The sequence below is a fragment of the Garra rufa genome, chromosome 21 (assembly GCF_049309525.1).
Source record: "Garra rufa chromosome 21, GarRuf1.0, whole genome shotgun sequence".
Classification (NCBI taxonomy): domain Eukaryota; kingdom Metazoa; phylum Chordata; class Actinopteri; order Cypriniformes; family Cyprinidae; genus Garra; species Garra rufa.
The window spans coordinates 21,313,741-21,330,766 of record NC_133381.1 but is presented as its reverse complement, the minus strand read 5'-3'; the positions used below and the strand labels follow the sequence as shown (position 1 = coordinate 21,330,766).

Genomic DNA, 17,026 nt, shown 5'->3' with positions numbered 1-17,026 from the left:
AAAAAATGTGAATGAAGCACAAAAAGTTACAAATAAATAAATAAAGCATAACAAAGATACACCAGGCACTGCAATTAAAAATTTAGCTTTAGTTACGCTTTTCAACAAAGAGCAAAATAAATTAGAACAGTGCGGGGAAAAAAACCCAAAACAATCATAGACATTGCTATTCCGACGGGGTAGTTCTCTGAGGACACCCGAATAAACGAAAAACTGTAGCTAATTTGCACCATTATTTTTTACCATGGTTCTGTGAGAAAATCATAAATATGCTTAATTCAAACAGGATTTAAATCATAAAGTATGTCTGTGAAATTTACCAGGGAGAACCGACTGTCCGTCTGAATAGGGCCTTGATTTAAAACTGCATCAACTTAAAATCAAGGAGTGTAATTGTGTTTACATTCAGGGTTTCTGTTTAATCCAAAGAGACACCCAATGGTGGGCAAAAGCCAAGGCAGAAAGAGGTGTTAACAACACACGGGTGTGTAGGGGTGAGATATCGGCCAGGGGAGGTGGTGGCCAACATTGCAGGATCAAAAGGAGCGATTTTTGCCTTCATCTGGCCTGATGGTGGAGTAAATGAGAACAGATCAGCGCTGCGGTCTGTGGGCAGGTGGCTGTCGGCCGTCGTCCGTCTCCCAGCCATTAAATTGCTGGCAAGATGGAGGGCCTTCCTTTCCTGTAGCCACACTTACAGATCAAACACTGACAAATGAGATGTAACTGCACTTGTAAAGCAAGGCTACAATCTGTCAAAGTACAATATAATTTGTGATCTGACGTGGCAACCACGTTGTCTATTCCTGACGTCGCAGCTTGCTTGGATTCACCTTTGAAATATCACAATTTCTTTCTTTCTCTCTCTTTTGCCACATTATTTTATAGTTACTCAGTGATGCAGATTTTTGTGAAGGTTGCTAACTATTATAATGACCTATACTATTTTGCTTTTTGTTAAAAAAAAAAAAAACTTCAGCATTTAAACTTAACATCTAAGTAAACAATTTAAATTGTAAAAAAAAAGCAATAATAATACTAATAATACTACTACTAATAAGTATAATAAAAAATATGTTTAGAACAATATAAACAATATATTATATATTATATATATTTTAAAGATGTAAATGGGGAAAAAGTCCTGAAATTGTCTGTCTTTACTATCAGACTGATAATAATAAAATATAATGGTATTTAAAAATATATAATAATAATAATAATAATAATAATAATAATAATAATAATAATAATATACTTTATATAATTAGTATTATAAATATTTAAAATATTTAAATAGAGAAACAATGTCTGCTTTTACTATCAGACTGATAATAAAAGAATATAATGGTGTTTTTAAAAAATGATAATAATAATAAGCAATAATAATAAAATAACAAAAATATACTTTATATAAATAGCATTATAAATATTTAAAATATTTAAATGGGGAAAAATCCTGAAATCATCTGCTTCTACTATCAGACTGATAATAATAGAATATAATGAAATTAAAAAATAAATAATAATAATAATAATAACCATTAACAAAAATAACTTTTAAAATATTTTATATATTTAAACAGAGAAAAAGTTCTGAAATCGTCTGCTTCTACTATCAGAAGGATAATAACAGAATATAATGACACTAATAAGCAATAATATATATTATATATATATATATATATATATATATATAATATATATATATATATATACTTTATATAAATAGTATTATTAATATTTAAAATATGTAAATGGGGAAAAATTCCTGAAATTGCCTGCTTCTACTTTCAGACCCATAATATATATATATTATATATATATATATATATAATATATATATATATATATATATATATATATATATATATATTTTTTTTTTTTTTTTTTTTTTTTTTTTTTGCTTGTATTATTTTGTAAATTGACCTTGGGTTCTTAAAAGGCGCTATAAAAATAAAATATTATTATTATTATTATTATTATTATTATATAATTAAAATAATAACAATAATAATAAAGAAAAAGAAATAAATTTTTAATATAATAAAAAAACTACAGCATATAAATCCATAGGCCAAACAAGACAGACTGATAAACAAATGGAAAGATGGATGGATAAAAAGATAGCCTCCGTTCTAAAGCCCCATTGTCTGTATTTGTGTGCGGTAGACTTGGTTATTACCTGAGGAAAATCAGTGCCGAGGAAAAAACTACTTAGTGAGCTGTATGACTGCATTAACAAGGCCTCTCTCTGCCTGAACAATTCCTCGCCTCTAAATGATCTAATTAAAGTCTCATCAGTCGCGTGTCTCGGGCCGAGCCCTCCGCCGCTGCATTCAGACACTTTCACACGGAACGGCGTTCCCTGCTGTGCTAGCGCTCCCCTCGACCTCACTGATCACATGGAGGCCTTCTGATACATCATCATAACAGACAGTGGGTGTCTTCTGAGGGTGGAAGACTTGTAGAGGTTTAGTTGTTGAGCAGGGGTATATGATAGGGGAAGAGGGTAACAAAATTAACCCTTAGGGGTTGAACAGTAATAAATATGAAAATGAGTTAACTGCTATGACCACAAACCACATTCAACACATTCCTTATACACACACGCGCAATGAATTATCCAAAACAGGAGGCCTGAGAAAAAAAGGTGAAGGTGTGTCCTTCAAAAATGTGTAAACATTTATAAGCTTTCAACGTGACCGGAACAGACAGATTTTCGTGGCAGGTCATCGTCTATCAGGCGCTGTGAGATTGATACGGTATGTGTCACTATGGAAGGGCGTGAGTGCTGTAAGGCAGTGGGTGATGGTGGCCGTCTGATGGGGAGATTGCATTAGAGCGGAGCACGAGATGGTGCTGGGGGCTGGGCCACGCTGGTTAATATGGGGCAGTGGGAAACTGATGGTGTTGTAGGAAGGAGGGACGGGCTGCAAAGGCCTGCAGGTTGCTTCAGGTCGGTCAGTGGGAGATGAGTGGGTAATTGCCACTTCACCATGCCCAGTGTGTTCATTCAAGCCTTCAAACGACAGAACAAGCATCTGAGCCTTTTTCGCTTTTTTTTCTTCCGCAGTACATAATTGGGACTCAGAATTTGAATGTAGTATATGTGTTCATATCATCAAAATCTAACTATGATTAATACAATAACAGCCAAGAAAAACAAAACAAAACTAAAACCTAAACCAGCACTGATTTTCTTTTAAATAAAAACTAATTCGTAAAAATTATTTAAATTTGAATATATTATAGTATTATTTCCATCATTTATAATACATAATTAATTTTTTGTTGATTTAATAATATTATAATTTTAAGACAAATTTGTGACTCTGACCATGTAAATAATAATAATAATAATAATAATAATAATAATAATAAAAATGACATAATACAATAAAAGCCAAAAAATGAGAAAATAAACAAGACACACAAAATAACTAAAACCTAACACAATGATTTTATTTGAGATAAAAACAATTAGCATATTATTATTATATATAAAATGTATGTATTTTAATTTTTTATAGTTTATTTTATAATATCATAATAAAAAAAAAACTTACAATTAAGATGAATTTGACTCTGCCATGTAAATAATAATAATAATAATTATTATTATTATATGAATAATAAATAAGACAAAATACAATAACAGCCAAAAAAACCCCACAATACATATTATTAGTATATTTATATTATATTTATATTTATATTATATATACAAAATGTGTATGAAATATAGTATTATTTACATTATACATTATTTTAATTTTACAATGTATGCACTTTTATTGGATTGTTTATTTTATAATGTTATAATTTAAATACATGTACAATTAAGATGGATTTGTGACTCTAACCATGTAAATAATAAAAATAATAATATGACATAATACAATACCAGACAAAAAACACAATAATTTATATAAACAATGATTTTATTTAAATTAAAAGCTAATTATTATTTTTATTTATGTTTTATTATATATAACTTTTAGCATTTTTATTTTAATATCTATGTATTTTTATTATATAGTTTATTTTATAATATTTATATTATATTATATATATTATTTAAAATATATATACAATTAAGATAATAATAATAAAATTATGACAATAAAAAATACTAAATTAGAAAAACATGCAATGGTCTCGGACATTTTGTCTCCACTATATGCCTCACATGCTGTATTTAGGTTTTGAATGACATGATGAAATAAAAATAAATAAAAAAGTGTGTCATCTAGCTCCTTCCACCTCACCATTCTAAAAATATCTGATGATATTGTTCTATGCATGTCAAATTCACCTCATCAGCACTTATTAAAAAAATCAGTACAATTAGGCCTTGTGCCATCTAATTAGCCCAAAGCAATTTAAAGACAATGAGTAAATGAAATGCTTTGCAATCAGCTCACATTAATTTTCCATTGCACATAGTGAGGGCTGTACTGACTCATCGCACATGATCACGACTGTCTTTTAAACAGAGACATGAATACTCACAATAATCATTAAGCAAAGAAAAAAAAACCTTTGTTAACTGTCTGTCTGTTCTATGTGTGTGTGTGTGTGTGGGGGGGGGGGGTTGTGAGACATTTAGGTGAGGTAAACACAGGAACTGTAAGTGTGGTGTGGGTTTACGGCTGAGTGATGGGGGTATGACCCACTGAAATGCACTCTTCTGAAGAAACTTCATCTGTCAGTCATATCGGTGCTTTAACAGCTCTGTGCCGGACAGCCTAGGGTACCGGGAGAGGATAATACTCCGTTTGTAAGCGTGTTTGTGTGTGTGTGAGCACAGCAGAGAGTTGTGAAACGAGTGCTTTTCCTCATCCAAGACATGTATGTTGTGTAGACCTTTACCGCTAGGAGCTTAAAAATACAATATCTCTTGCGTGTTGGTAGCATAATAGCTAAATATGTGGTCTGCTATCACATAATCTGCAGGTTCAGTTCTTCACTACCTGCTAAATGGCAACCACACAATAAAAGCAACATAAAAAACATGTCTAACAACAACAACGGGCAGATCTGTGGGGATATCGCTGATAGATTAACACCCTGCATCAAACTAAGCAGGTCATTTCTACACTATTTTTGGATGAGAAATTAGCAGATGCGTACTGATATGCCTGCTGGTAACAAACCTCTGGACAGAAATACATTTATAATACTTTGTTTCAATGCCTGTGACCTATTTTACAGCAAATTACACAATTGCTTTTGTACATGCTGACACTCATGCTAATTAGACTTGCGCTGTTGTGTTGTCGTGCGCTTATAAAGAAACAGATGTGCCGGCAAATGTGTCATCGTGAATTTGTTAAGAATTCACATTGAAAGATTTGTACCGGATTGGAATTAAAGTGTGATTCGGGTTCCCAGAATGCATCAGCTGCATGAGGAATTCTGGAAAAAAGTCCAAAGACTACTAAAGTGTATGTTTACCCCTAATGCTCAAAGTAATAATACTGCATCCAGAGTGGTGAAGCACATTTGATCCTGTTCGACTTGCAACTCTACAGTAGGAATTTAAGACTTCCGCTCACCCGTGTTCGTGCTCCTGCCATTCATAGATTACTATTATCAAGGTTCTCAAGCCAGCAGTTCCACATTGCACCAAATTTAGCCTCCCCAGCCCCCCTCAGGGTTCATACCAAAACGGTCTGTCGCTCAAACCATATTTCCTGCCTTACACATCTACGTTCTCCTGCTCAATCGCACCAGTCCACATGGACTGACAGCGTATGGCGATATGGATATCACATGCCTTGAGTATGTGTGTGTGTAAGGTGTCAGTTCCCAATAAGTGAAGATAATCAGGACAGAGAGGACGATGCTCTCTGCCTTGCGAGGGTAAACGGGTGCGATTGGGTCGTAGCGATGCTACTGGCCTGCTTCCTGACATAAAGAAATAAGGACGTTCTCGCCGCGCCAGCTGTGCGGGCATCAGGCCCCTGCCAAATTCCAGACCCTGCCCTGCAACCAAATCAGCCTGGCCGGCTGGAAAAGCACAGTCTGTGGGCTCAGCATGCTCTGTCTATGCAAAAAAAACCTGCCGTCTGCAGGCAGCGGCGCAGAACCAGAGAAGCCAAGAGCCCAGTCCGACTTGTGCCTTCATGCACAAGTGAAGCCCAGTAAGGAAATTGGTCACAAATTGTGCAGCCCAGTAAGGAAATTGGTCACAAATTACCAAAACAAAGCAGTCAGAGGGAGTCAGCACAGGCAAATCGCGGCCTGCGGCCATGCCTCACTGCACTGTACAGAGCGCTGATTGAGCCACATCATTCAAAACGACATGTTACTGTTGCATTGTTATGACAGTCAGGCAGCTGCACGATTGGTGTGGTTACAAGAGCCCATATAGAGCCATTAAAAGGTCAGCAGGTGCTGGACAAGGCGGCCGCACGAGCATCCCAATGGAGGCGTTCTCTGGGATTGCGGGCGGTGGGCTGCAAACGCTTGTGATGAGGGACACGTTGAATGCTGGAAGCGGTCCAGACTCTGTTGCCGAGCCACTCAATCACAGGCTCAATCGAAGGCCCTTGCTTCAGCAGCGTCTGCCAGGCCTGTGGAAGTACACATTTACAGCACTCACTGCTGTTTACCAAAAGGAAACCATTGGGGTTTATAGGTGAAGTTTCTCAGGTTGCTGAGAGTGAAGAAAAATTTTTTGCATTTGTTTGCATTTGAATGTACAGTGGACCCAAAAAGTATATGGACACTTAATGAAGTTCCAAATGTAGGTTCAGGAAGAGTCTAATCATTTAGTCCCGCCAATCATCATTACGAGCCTATATGTGACCCTGGACCACAAAAGTCTTAAGTCGCAAGGGGATATTTGTAGCAATAGCCAACAATACATTGTATGGGTCAAAATGATCGATCGATAATTTTTTTTATTCCAAAAATCATTAGGAGATTAAGTGAAGATCATGTTCCATGAAGATATTTTGTAAATTTCCTATCGTAAATATATAAATTTTTTGATTAGTAATGTGGATTGCTAAGGACTTCATTTGGACAAACTTAAAGGCGATTTTCTCAATATTTAGATTTTTTTTGCACCCTCACATTCCAGATTTTCAAACAGTTGTATCTCGGCCAAATATTATCCTATCCTAACAAACCATACATCAATGTAGTTTATTTATTTATTAACCATCAGTACTGGATAGCCAGGTGAACTCATGAAAGTCACACTTAATGCAAAAGCATTCATACCCAAGTGTGGCTACGTTGTCCAAGTACTTTTTGTGGCCACTGTATATACATCACATAATTATGTGAATATCTGCCATGGACGTGCCAAGCAGCTGCCTTCTGGGAAAAATCATCATTTATTAAAGTGTCAGCAAAGTGTCCCCGGTGCTCTGTATGGAAAACGAAAGAGCACAGACCTCCAGCTGTCCCTCTGCCCACAAGTGGTTGTGGCAGACTGGGAAATGCACAAGTGGAGGAGGATGGGAAGAGTCCTCCAAAGACAGCAGCATGTAAAATCTTCCCCTGCCTGGCTGGGGTCCAAACACACAACGTTCATTCTGCCTCCGATTCAGCGCAGGGACTTCCACCAATCCTCTGTGGGTTACTCGAATGCCTAAAGATGTCATTTAGTTGAGGATGGCGAGCCACCACGGAGCGCGAGAACAGAGGGATTGGAGGGGAGGGAAGAGCGGTGGCAGGGGAGAACCGGGGAAGAAGCCGAGGAGGGATTTGCGCTACTGTGCCTTCTGTTGCTGCTGGAGAGGAGGTGGATAAGGCACAACGATGACCTTTCTGTCTCTGCACGGAAAAAAAGAGAAACCTCTCAGCAATTAAGAGGAGTTAATGCCCTAATTATGTGTGTCGTTTTAGGCAGCGCCAGAGGGGATCTCCTAAATAGTAAGAGAGGGTCGGGGGGAGGGAGAGGAGGGCGAGATGAGGGGGATGGAGGGTAACTAACCCAGCTGTTTCATTCCCAGACCCAACCTGGAGGGGTGTGCTATGGCAAGTAGTTTGGGTTTTCAAGCAGGTGCAGTGGATAGGACAGCCAGACGACTCCCGAATGACCCACGCAGGGTTATTTCAGGTGAAGCAACACACTTTTAACCCTTGAAACGAATGCAGTGAGTACAGGAGGAAGGTGTGTGCTGTGATACACATCACTAGCGCTATCAAGCAAGGCCTGCCAGTCAGTTATGACACTATAATGAGGCTGTCATGATATTCAAATGGCTCCAATCTGAAGAGCGTGACTGTCTGCGGTGCACACTTTCTCCTTCACGATGAAGAGGCAGAAGTCTTCTTCTGAGTGACATTTCGTACTTAGAAGCTAGACAAAACCGCATGTCACAGTCTAAGTTATATAATTATTTTGTATAATTAAATTACATAGACATTTTAGAAACCCAAAATGGTTCTTACGTGGCATTGCTGTGGGTTTTGTCTGGTTGGTTTTGTATACCACAGGAATTGAGCTGACGTGAGTCAATTAGTCTTGGTGGCTTACGATAAGATGGACAACAGTTTGTTCTTTAATGAGGAGATGGGTCGGACCTCGAACTGAAGGTGTACCACAATCGCACACTGGAAGAAAAACAAACCAGCTGTGAGAAAGAGTTGCCACGCTGACATTTAAAAGCACACACAGAGGCGCTATCTAGGAATAAAGTAGGGCAAACTACAGAGAGAGAGAGAGACTGCATAATGATATCACCCCCCTGAGAGCTCTCTTTAAGACGCTGGCTCTCTATTTTGGGGAGGCAAGAGTGGGGGAACGTGGTGGGTGGAGGGTGGTCTCAGACGGGTCCTCTCCTCAGGCTCTAAATGAATGGCGGCGTTGCATAATCCAGCGAGCCTCGCCCGCTGACAGCACGATGATTTATGCCCCCCGTCAGAGGAAGAGAGGGGCGAGAGAGCGAAAGGCAGCCGAGGAAGGGACTGAGTGTGAGAAAATGAATGAGAGAGAGGAAGAAAGCAAGAAAGCAAGAAAGAAAGAAAAAGAAAGAAAGAAAGAAAGAAAGAAAGAAAGAAAGAAAGAAAGAAAGAAAGAAAGAAAGAAAAAGGAATGGAAGGTAGAAAAGGAGAAATGAGGAAGAAGGAGGTAAGACAGATGCACTTACAAGACTCCTGTCAAACCAAGTAGTCCTTTTTCCATCTCATTCACTCTCTCCATCTTTTTGCGAAGACACTTGGGACGACTTAATTCAGACAGCTACAAGTTATCATTTCTAGCATAAAATGTATTGTTAAAGATTTTGTTTTACAAAAAAATAAAAAATAAAAAATAAAAAAAACACTACAAGACCTGGATTTTACATCAAATGGTGACCCAACGTAGTACCAAAATTGCTTATCATATAAAATTAATAATAATAAAAAATCACTTATAACTAATAAATGAATAATTTAAATTTAAATGACATGCAAACTATCTGATTTTAGCAGACAAATCTGTACCAAAATACTCCAGAGCTAAATGACCTTTGACACCAACAAGAACCAATTTTTGGGTCATTTCACTAAGAACTACTAGTTTAGACTTATAGAAAGACTTTAAGGAAATATTGTGGGCTGTTCAGCTGACGAGTTGTTTTTTGCAGTGCTGTATCTGACCACTGTGATTATTGGCTCTGGCATGTTCTGTGTCAGTCATGATAATGGTGACAGTGACCAGCATACTATATATTTCACTGAAGGGTCTGCAGCACAGAAGCAGAAGAATTTTAAGCGGGATTTGATGCGATGAGGCAGGCTTTTGAGTTTTAAATTGCTCTCTTGCTCTGACTAAAAGCAGCACACACTCTATATGTATGAGTATGTATGTCAGTGTGTATGTGTGTGAGACAGAAAGCGAGAGAGAGACACTTTAGCCTACTCATATCTACAGGCAGGTCTGGCTATTTTGCTTCCATGGCTGCTCGTGTCCCCAGAGAGATGTGGTGGGGAGAGCCACTGCTGTCAGAATCCAAACTCCAGCCTTCGTTAGGACAGCCACTATCTATAACACAGCACAATAATTGGGCGAGCTCTAATTGCCTTCTGCAGGAATTAGATGTTACATATTCGAAAGGTGCATCCCATCACTGCCAACCTGCGTCTGCAGGTTTCTTATTTTCTCTCTCTTAGTCGCTTTCTGAGTTCAGATGAAAGCAAATACAACACATACATACAACATGTCCCATATATACACACTCTTAAAATATGAAACTTAAATTCTATGAGAGAAGACAGAAGTATCATTCCAAAAAAAGCAGGAGAAAGAGGTATGAGGAACATTAAGTAGCTCTCCCTGTGGAGAAGGTCATCCATCTGTGTGTTCAGACATGAGGAACGAGTGGCTGAGAATCTAGCCTCATCATCATCATCAGACATATGCACATTCTCCTTTAGCTTGAATACGCAAGGTTTAGCGGAGTGAAGAGCATGTAGGTATTTATGAGTGCGTGTATATGCATTAGCGTCCTAGTGTATATGTTCTTGTGAATAAGTGTGTAAGTGTGTGTGATCAGCACCGCATGCATCAGCTCGCCTGTGAGTGTTTCTGTGAGTGTGTGAACTGCATCTCTCTAAGTGTTGTGTAATAAGCACTCTCCAGTCCTGATGTACGGCTCTCGTTCCCCTCACGCTGCGTACCGCCGGGTGCTTTAGCTCGAGCATGTTAGGGCTGATTCCCGGCTGCGGTCTCAGGCCAGTGCTCTGTCAGGCCCCGTCGCTGTCTCTCTGACTGTCTGTGGATATAATTTTACAGTTGGGTGGCTGGAGGTAGCGACGCGGCAGGCGGTTGGCCCCCAGGGTCAAACAGAGACGTAGCTGGAGGCAGCAATTTCCTTGCAGCTAGAGCGCGCATGTGCCTGCAAGGTGAGCACCTGCACACACTTTCGGTACAACGGTGAGTGTGTGTTGTTATTGAGAGGCTTTGCTTGTGCATATGTATGAGCAGTGTTTGTGTACAATGTGGGGGTGTTAAGCTGTAGGTGAGAGTTGCGGTGTGATAGGTGGACAGATATCATGTTGGGTGGTTCAACTAGCCCTGCGGGGGTTTGGCTCTGTGTGCCGAAGGATTTCATCACTTTGGATGCCTGGTGTACAGAACTGCAAGTCTGGATGCATTTGTCTGTGTGTGTGAGGGATCCTTTTCTTTATCAGGATTACTTATCCCATCCCCACCTCCATGTCTCCCAGGGGTGACAGGGCTAATTTCAGACAGATCTTTCCCTTAAGCAAGCTGTTGGCTATGGGTAACATCCCATAACCCCTCCCCCAAAACCCCCCAACACCAAACAGTGCCTCTGCACGGATGCTGACACGTCGGCTTAGCCGGTACCTCACCAAAGCTAGCCAGCCACGGTTAACGCTGGCTGACAACTAACACACACACATAGATGGACTGATCTGGATTTAATCTGATCCCAGGCCAGTGAGTTCTGCGCTAAATCACTGAAAACAACAAAACCTGACACAAGTGCTAGCATGACGTTCAAAAATTCAAGTAGGCCTAGTGTAAAACCACCAAACAGAAAGTTAACATAACATTTTATTTGCAGAAAGGCATGAGGAACGTCAGTTGTACAAAAAAGCTATTTAAATATTTCATATGAATAGCCTTGAGGTTTGCAAGCATGTCTAAAACAAACCTGAACATTTTTTTTTTTCAAAAGCTAGTAAAGTGTCACGAAATCAACAAATAAAAATAAAGTTAGCGGAACATTTTACACACATAAAACTTTGGGGACCTCAGTCATCCAATAACCAATTCCAAATATTTCATATGAATATTAAGGAGGTCAAATTTTTATGTTTTCGTATTTGTGTTGATTGTGTCTAAAATGTTGTGGCATGCTTTTGGCCAGCATTGTCTGAGGATAATCTGAGCCAATTTTGGTGAAAATCGGGCCAAACTGTTCAGGACGAGTTCGAAAAAATATTGTGAAAAATACTGACCCATTAAAATTTAATTTTTGGTATGCATTCAACTCTTCACGAGCCAAGGAATCAGAGGAAAATTTTGGTTCTGAACCTTACGATTCAAAAGATATTAGCAGAAATATAAGTGCAAATTTGGCCTAATGGTGGCGCTAGAGAATTTGAGATAGAGACTCCAAATTTGCTATGGTTAATATTAAGACGGTCCTCTACCTGTGTGCAAAATTTCATAGCTTTCCCACAAGCAGCTGCTTCGGTGCTTGGCATCGAAATATTCCAAAAAATATTCAAAACATTTAAAAAAAAGAGTATCCATGATGGTAAACTATGTTTGTAAGTGTTGGTTGTGTCTAAAAACAACACAACATTAAAAAATATTCTAGTGCAATGGTGCAATGTGTTCAGAAATCGTAATGTTCAAAAGTAGGGCTGTCATAAAGACGACTAACAAAAACAATGCTAAAAAAACGGAAAAGAACAATGAATATACACTGCTGAACTGAATTGTTTGTATGCATGTTTTTTTTTTTTCATTCTTTGTGTGTAAAGTGAACATGTTTTGGAAAAATAAGAAAATTGATGCATCAATTTTTCAAATGACCCTTATTCATATGTAGAGGGGGACCTCTGTATTAAATTCAAGCACTTTACAACAAATGGTTGTGCCATTGGGTGCCATTTTGATATATGTGTGTATGGGTGGCTAGCAGCAAGAACAAAAGGCTGCTATTTGTCTGGGTGCTCATGGGAGAAGATGCCATATCAAACATGCAACTACATCCCTCAGACCTTTCTGAAAACAGGCCTCTACTTATCAATTACCTACCTGTCAGCGACACCGGCCGTGTAGGCAAATGTCCCTGCACACGGCAACAATAGTGTTGAATGAGATTGCCATTTACGTGTGTGCGTGAAAAAGACGAATAATATGAAAAAGAAACATTTCACACGGACAAAAACACGCATATGCGCACGCTCTTACACTCGACGCAAACAAATGTGGACCTGTGGGGCATTTGCGCCTGCTGTTACACTCCAGCTGCGTTGTTTTGGTATAATGTGAGCTGACCACTCAGGTCCGCAGAAGGTAGGCTGGCCGCAGGGTTTGTGTGTGTGTGTCTGGTCTCGTGTCTCGGTGAATAAGGTGCAGTCTACCTGATCGTGACTTAAAGGGGCATAGCGTTTGTGTCCACACACAACTGTGAGCCTATAAGGTCTTGTTCTGTGAGTGACAGAAGCATAGCCTACCTCTCATTCTCTCTCACATCTTCCCTTTCCCGCCTATGATGGCAATTCTTTCAGAGGCAGACAAAACACTTCCTGTCCACCTGAATGAGAACTGAGGAAATGAGCTGCCGTGCCGCATTTCTGCTGCTGAAGATATCAGAAAGGACTTTTTTCCTGTGTGAAGGTTAAAGGCTAGTTCAGGCAGCTCCTCTGTAAACTTTTAACATCAAAGACGGGAAAGCCTGGAGAGCCAGAGCCTGTGTTTCCACAGGAGAGCGGCGGTTTTGAAAATAACTGCTTGTCCGTTTGGCAGACCTCTGAGAAAATGCCTCACAGGCCGCCTCTCTAAATAATAACCAGTCTTGTTAGTTAGAACTGGGCCTGGAGGCCGAGACAAAAGATGGTGTTTGGCTGACCGTGAGTGGCCCTCGGGGCACGAGGCCAACCGGCCCTTCAGTTTCAACCTTGACTTCATTCTGGACCTGTTCTACTTTTTTTTCCCCTTATGGAAACCTGTGCATTTCCTCAAGTGAGAAATACAGTTGGACAATGGATAAATTGTTCACTCCCCAACCAGTTTTTTTATTTACCTTCTCGCATCATGCCGACGGTCAGACACTTCATGAAGCGGCAGGCTTGGCAGGACTTCCTTCTACGTTTGGTGATCTCACATTCATTGGTGGCGGGGCAGCTGTACTCAATGTTTCCTGTGGCGAGGCATGTAGAGAGAAGGAACAGAGAGTGTTTAATGACTGCCAACCAAAATCTTATTTCTATAGCAATCCAGCAAGTAAAAAATAGAATATAAAGTCGGCAACACCTAAGCTCCAAAAGTATCAAAAATATGTATTATTAAAACAACTTTCGCATAGCGAATAATAATAAATATTTTTGATACTTTTGGAGCTTAGGTGTTGCCAACTTTATATTCTATTTTTTACTTGTTGTTTTTTAGTCGAGCACCCTTTTGAGACTGATGTGCGTGCTTTTGTTTCATTTTTCTATAGCAATCCAGCAAGAAATATCACACAATAAAATATACTATTTTTTATATACACACACACACACACAAAAGTTTGAGGTTGGTAAGATTTTAAGTTTTTAATTTTAAAATGCAATTTATCCTGTGATGGCAAAGCTGAATTTTCAGTGTCACGCAATACTTCAGAAATCATTCTAATGTTGATTTGGCACTCAAGAAATGTTACTTTTCTTCTTATTAAATATATAATTAGCATACATTTTTGATTTACTTAATGAAACAAAAAGTTAAAAACAACAGCATTTATTTTAAATGTAAACCTTTTGTGTAATTATAAATGTCTTTACTGTCACTGTTGATCAATTTAATGCACTGTTGCTGAATAAAAATTAAAAAGAAAATCTTACTGACCTCAAACTTTACATATGTATAGATGTACTCTCAAAAAATAAAATATTGTAAGTGCAAACAGTTCAAAAGAAGAGACTGACTGAAATACAGCAATCACTTCCCATCATATCTACACATGTGTGTGACTGAGAGTGCAAAAGGTCATGCAGGAAAGCGCCACTGGCTCTCCTCAGAGGTCATGTGTCACAGAGCAGTGTGAAGCTGCATAGGCAGGCAGACAGGCTGGCCAGACTTTACTAAACCTAAACAAAGACCTGCAGGTTACAATTCACCTTTGAATGAACTTCCAATCGCTTGGTGACCACTAACACAACTCCTCATCCTACCAATCCCCCACATAAACACACACACAGAGAGCCACGAGTTGTCTACTGCGACTCCTGGCACAGAGCAGACTATTACAGCGTTTTCTTTAAGCATGCAATGAAAAAGCAATGATATATGCTTGTTATTGCAACAGCACACAAATAGAAGTCTGATGAGTAATCTGGCACACAATAAAGGCATTTAAATAGTTTTTTGGCTGTATTATAAGAATTAGTTGCCAGACATAGTAATTTAATATAACAAATTTAGGGTTTGGAACAGCTTATGGCAGTGCTGAAACTCTCAGTGTACGGAGAGAATTTGTGCTATAGAATAACCATTATACGTGCACACACACTTCTTGGGCTGAAACAGAGTCTCTCACACGCGCACTCATGCAATTAACATAGGGCCCGTCTGGGACCTCCACACTGATGAAATATTTCAGAGTTAATCAGACTTTGTAAACACTGATTTGTATTGACTTCTCTTCTGTGAACTGATGTTTCCTCATTAAAAAGCAGATTAGCAGCGCGAGCAGGGGGGCTAAATGCTCAAGACTGCTAATTCAACAGGAAACAGTATTTAAAGTATGCATGTCCATTAAACTGAGCTCCAATATTCATTAGTCAGGTAATCTCCAGAATCCATTAGGGTCTTCGGATTGGGAGGAATACATGTGGAATAGAAAGATGCAAGGTGATTCTCATGAGGGCTGAGGCTGGTTGAGTGGTCTTAACCAGCTGGGAATGTTTCGAGGGGGGAAAAATCCTTGCCAATCTACTATAGGTGCTTTCCTACTAGTAGTTGAATGCCAATGGCTTGAGCGCTGTGTCCAGGTTAACAACACAGTGGAAATGAGGCTGTATGTGTGTGTGTTCGCTGACAGGATAGAGTGATGTGATTTGAGTTAGGTGGCAGTCGATTAGTGTAATGTCCATTGTCTATCACTCAAGCGGCTGCCGAGAGGTTTCAAACAAGATATAAAATGTGCCTAGTGCTTCCTTCCACTGCCTGTCTTCATGCTAAACGCTACACTTCCATCATTCATCAGTGGCAGTCAAATGCCAATGAAGCTTATTATGACAACATGACCTTGGGCTGACCTTACGCTGTGGCTATGAAGTAGGGAACGGATTTGGGAATGTTCTAAGGTGGCATCTTGGTGTTCCCCTCCCGTATTTCGCCACCGCCTGGCTACGAGTGGCTCAATTGTGATAGATGCAGGTTGTCAGGTGGCATTGGAGGAGTGCCACCGGAATGCCAGCTGCCAGTGATTTGAGTGGCCATGGCGCCTGTGCCGCCGCCTGTCCCAATGCCCCCAGCCGAACCGCAGTCTTGACGTCTCTGCATCCCTCAACTCCCCAACCCTGCTCCTTCCCTGAAAAACCAGCCAGTCTGGAAGTCAATAAATGTCCAGCTGGATGGGATGTTTTTGGAAATCACCAAGAGTTTTATTGGCTAATGGGATGAAACATACCGATATGTCAAATTCCCACCTTCAGAGGCTCTGGATTGTGTTCAGGCCGAGCATAATATTTGACCCATTTATTCAGCACCTACTTACTCAGAGCTGCACTGCCACTTCCAAAATACTAGCAATACCTGGTATATCCAATCTACTGTAATCTCTTGTTTGAAATAACTTATCAAGCTTGTTAATCTGAAGCAGTAAAAAAGGAAATGTTGATTTCTTTGGCGTAAATACCATAATAAGCCAGAGCACTACTACGCTCTGGCTTTACACATCTACTGGACGTAAAGCTGCTTAGGTGGCATGAAGCCAGCGGATGTTGGATGTATGGAATTGCTTTACACCATTTCTAGGTCAGGGTTTCTCAAATCTTGTCCTGGAGAGCCAATGCCCTTCAGAGTTTAGCTCTAACCTTTTTCAAACACACCTGAGCAAGCTAATCAAGGTCTTCAGGATCATTAGAAGATCACAGATCAGGGTTTGAGCTAAATTCTCAAGGACCGGATTTGAGGAACCCTGTTCTAGGTATTGCACTTTGACTAATTCCATCTGAGCACTTGGCCTAGCTGAAGTTCTAACTGAGGGAGGGTAAAAGCCAACCTTGAATGGTCCTCTTGAAAAAGGCCTTGCAGGCCTCACAGGAGGCGACACCGTAATGGTAGCCAGAGGCGATGTCCCCGCACACCAGACACAGGCGCTTGGGCATGGAG

The 17,026-nt window shown here is 39.6% G+C and overlaps 1 protein-coding gene across 2 annotated transcripts in view; it reads right to left on the bottom strand.

Annotated features, from left to right (window-relative positions):
* Positions 1–17,022, bottom strand: part of esrrga (estrogen-related receptor gamma a) — a 66,443-nt gene extending 49,421 nt beyond the window's left edge. For both annotated transcript variants that reach the window (XM_073826878.1, XM_073826879.1), the window contains exons 1-2: positions 16,917–17,022; positions 13,734–13,850 (exon numbers count right to left, since the gene is read on the bottom strand). In XM_073826878.1, the coding sequence (XP_073682979.1) occupies positions 13,734–13,850; positions 16,917–17,022 (223 nt within the window). The remainder of the gene's footprint in view (positions 1–13,733; positions 13,851–16,916) is intronic.
* Between the last annotated feature and the right edge of the window lie 4 nt (positions 17,023–17,026).